We start from the raw sequence: 1938 nt of genomic DNA, 5'->3' as shown, positions 1-1938 counted from the left end.
GCAGGGAAATGGTTGGGGGGGGTGGGGGGCTGATTGCAGCCTGAGCAGCAGGGGTACACCCACCTACCCAAGCCCCTCTCTGAGGGATGGGATGAATCTGTGGGTGGTGGCATCCTGGGCCACCCTGTCCCACCTGCTTTTCGGTGTGTGTGTGTGTGTGTGTCCCCTCCCCTCCTCTTCCTCAGGGGTGTGAACGACACCATCTTCTTCACCACCTACCTGAACAACTCCTGCAGTAAGTGCTTCTTGATCTCCAGTCACCTCTCTGGGGGACCCCATCACTTCAGGGGCTCTGTGGGGTGCTCTGGTTTACCCCTACTGATCCACCCTCCAGCAGAGCCCCCCACAGAGAGCACGGTGATCCCAGCAGAAAAACTGGGATTAGCTGGGAATACCCAGAGCTGGGACACCGGAGGGGGACATAACGGGACGCTGCAGGGGGACACAGCTCCCGTGGCAGCTGACAAAGCTGGAGGCAGCTCCAGGCTCGTTAATCCACTGTCCCTTCTTCTTAAGAAGCTGATCTGGGGTTACTGGAGCTAAAGAAAACCTCTGACTTCGGCAAGACCTTCAAGGTCATCGGCACCAAGATTTACTCCTTCGGGCTGGGAGGACGCTTTCTTTTTGCCTCCGTTATGACAGAGAAGGTCCTTGTCCCCCTTCCTGGCACTGCCGGAGAGCAGGCAGCAGTGGCTTGTCCCTGCCTGCAGCTCTCCCTGGCCTCCCCTTCCTCTCCCTGCGAGGAGGATGAAGGGTGACGATGCTTTGGCTTCCCCAGGGTACCACGAGGCGCATTCACGTCTCCCTCGACCAGGGCGAGACCTGGAACATGGCCCAGCTCCCCTCTGTCGGGCATGAGCAATTTTACTCCATCCTGGCCGCTAATGACGACCTGGTGTTCATGCACGTGGACGAGCCGGGCGGTGAGTGGGGCCCAGGCTGCATGTGATGGGGACAAGGACACATCCCAGGGCTGGGGGACACAACTGGAAACCTCTCTGCAGCAAGCAAGCCAGCGCCTCACCCCAGCACGGGGCTCTCCACACAGCAGTAGCTCTGCTGTGCCTTGAGGGAAGGACTGTCTCATTAAGGCATTGCTAATTAGCAGGCTGCTCGCTCGGGTTTGCAGTGCGCGGGGATCTGTGACTGCGTTGGGTCCCTTTTGCAGCATTTGGGGGTTTCTTCTCTTTCTGATACACCCCGGGGATTTGCTGATGCCAGTCTGCGGTGGCCCCCCAGCCCCTCCCTCACTGCTGTCCCTGTGTCCCTCTTGCAGACACGGGTTTTGGCACCATCTACACCTCCGACGACCGCGGCATCGTCTACTCCAAGTCCTTGGAGCGGCACCTCTATACCACCACAGGCGGGGAGACCGACTTCACCAACGTCACCTCACTGCGGGGCATCTACATCACCAGTGTCCTCTCCGAAGGTGGGTGGCCGCGTCTCCGTCCCCACCCCGAAACTGGGGTTGTGCCTCCCCAGGGATGGGATCTGGGACCGGGGGTTGCTGGAGGGGAGCATGACCCTCGTGCAGGGTGGAGTTAGGACGTGTTGAGCATCCTCCTCTTCCTCCTCCTCCCGCCAGACAACTCCATCCAGTCCGTCATCACTTTTGACCGTGGCGGGGAGTGGGTGCCGCTACGGAAACCCAAAAACACCACCTGTGACTCCACAGCCAGGAGCAAGGAAGAGGTGGGTCTGTCCCCACCCTGGGGGGGGTCCCGGTGCCATTCCCCTGGGTACCCTCTGTCCTGGTTCTGCCAAGGGGATGCTCAGGGGTGAGTGAATCCATCCTGCAGCTCCCACTGGGAATACTAAGGGTGTGGGGCTGTGGGTCTCACCGTGGGCCCTTGGGTCACACCGTGGGGCCGTGGGTCACACCGTGGGGCTGCCTGACAAGCCCTGAGCAGGCTGGGGAGGGTCCAGCACCCCCTC

General features: G+C 60.9%; 1 protein-coding gene across 1 annotated transcript in view; it reads left to right on the top strand.

Annotated features, from left to right (window-relative positions):
* SORT1 (sortilin 1) overlaps positions 1 to 1800 on the top strand; it is a 13785-nt gene extending 11985 nt beyond the window's left edge. Inside the window, exons 2-6 of the mRNA XM_026866909.1 lie at positions 186 to 235; positions 517 to 647; positions 779 to 923; positions 1277 to 1432; positions 1589 to 1800. Of these exons, the coding sequence (XP_026722710.1) occupies positions 636 to 647; positions 779 to 923; positions 1277 to 1432; positions 1589 to 1785 (510 nt within the window). The 5' untranslated portion in view covers positions 186 to 235; positions 517 to 635 and the 3' untranslated portion in view covers positions 1786 to 1800. The remainder of the gene's footprint in view (positions 1 to 185; positions 236 to 516; positions 648 to 778; positions 924 to 1276; positions 1433 to 1588) is intronic.
* The last annotated feature ends 138 nt before the right edge of the window (positions 1801 to 1938 follow it).

The sequence above is a fragment of the Athene cunicularia genome, unplaced genomic scaffold, assembly GCF_003259725.1.
Source record: "Athene cunicularia isolate RWA unplaced genomic scaffold, athCun1 BOjh375456_part1, whole genome shotgun sequence".
Lineage (NCBI taxonomy): Eukaryota > Metazoa > Chordata > Aves > Strigiformes > Strigidae > Athene > Athene cunicularia.
This window is presented reverse-complemented; position numbering and strand designations above follow the sequence as displayed.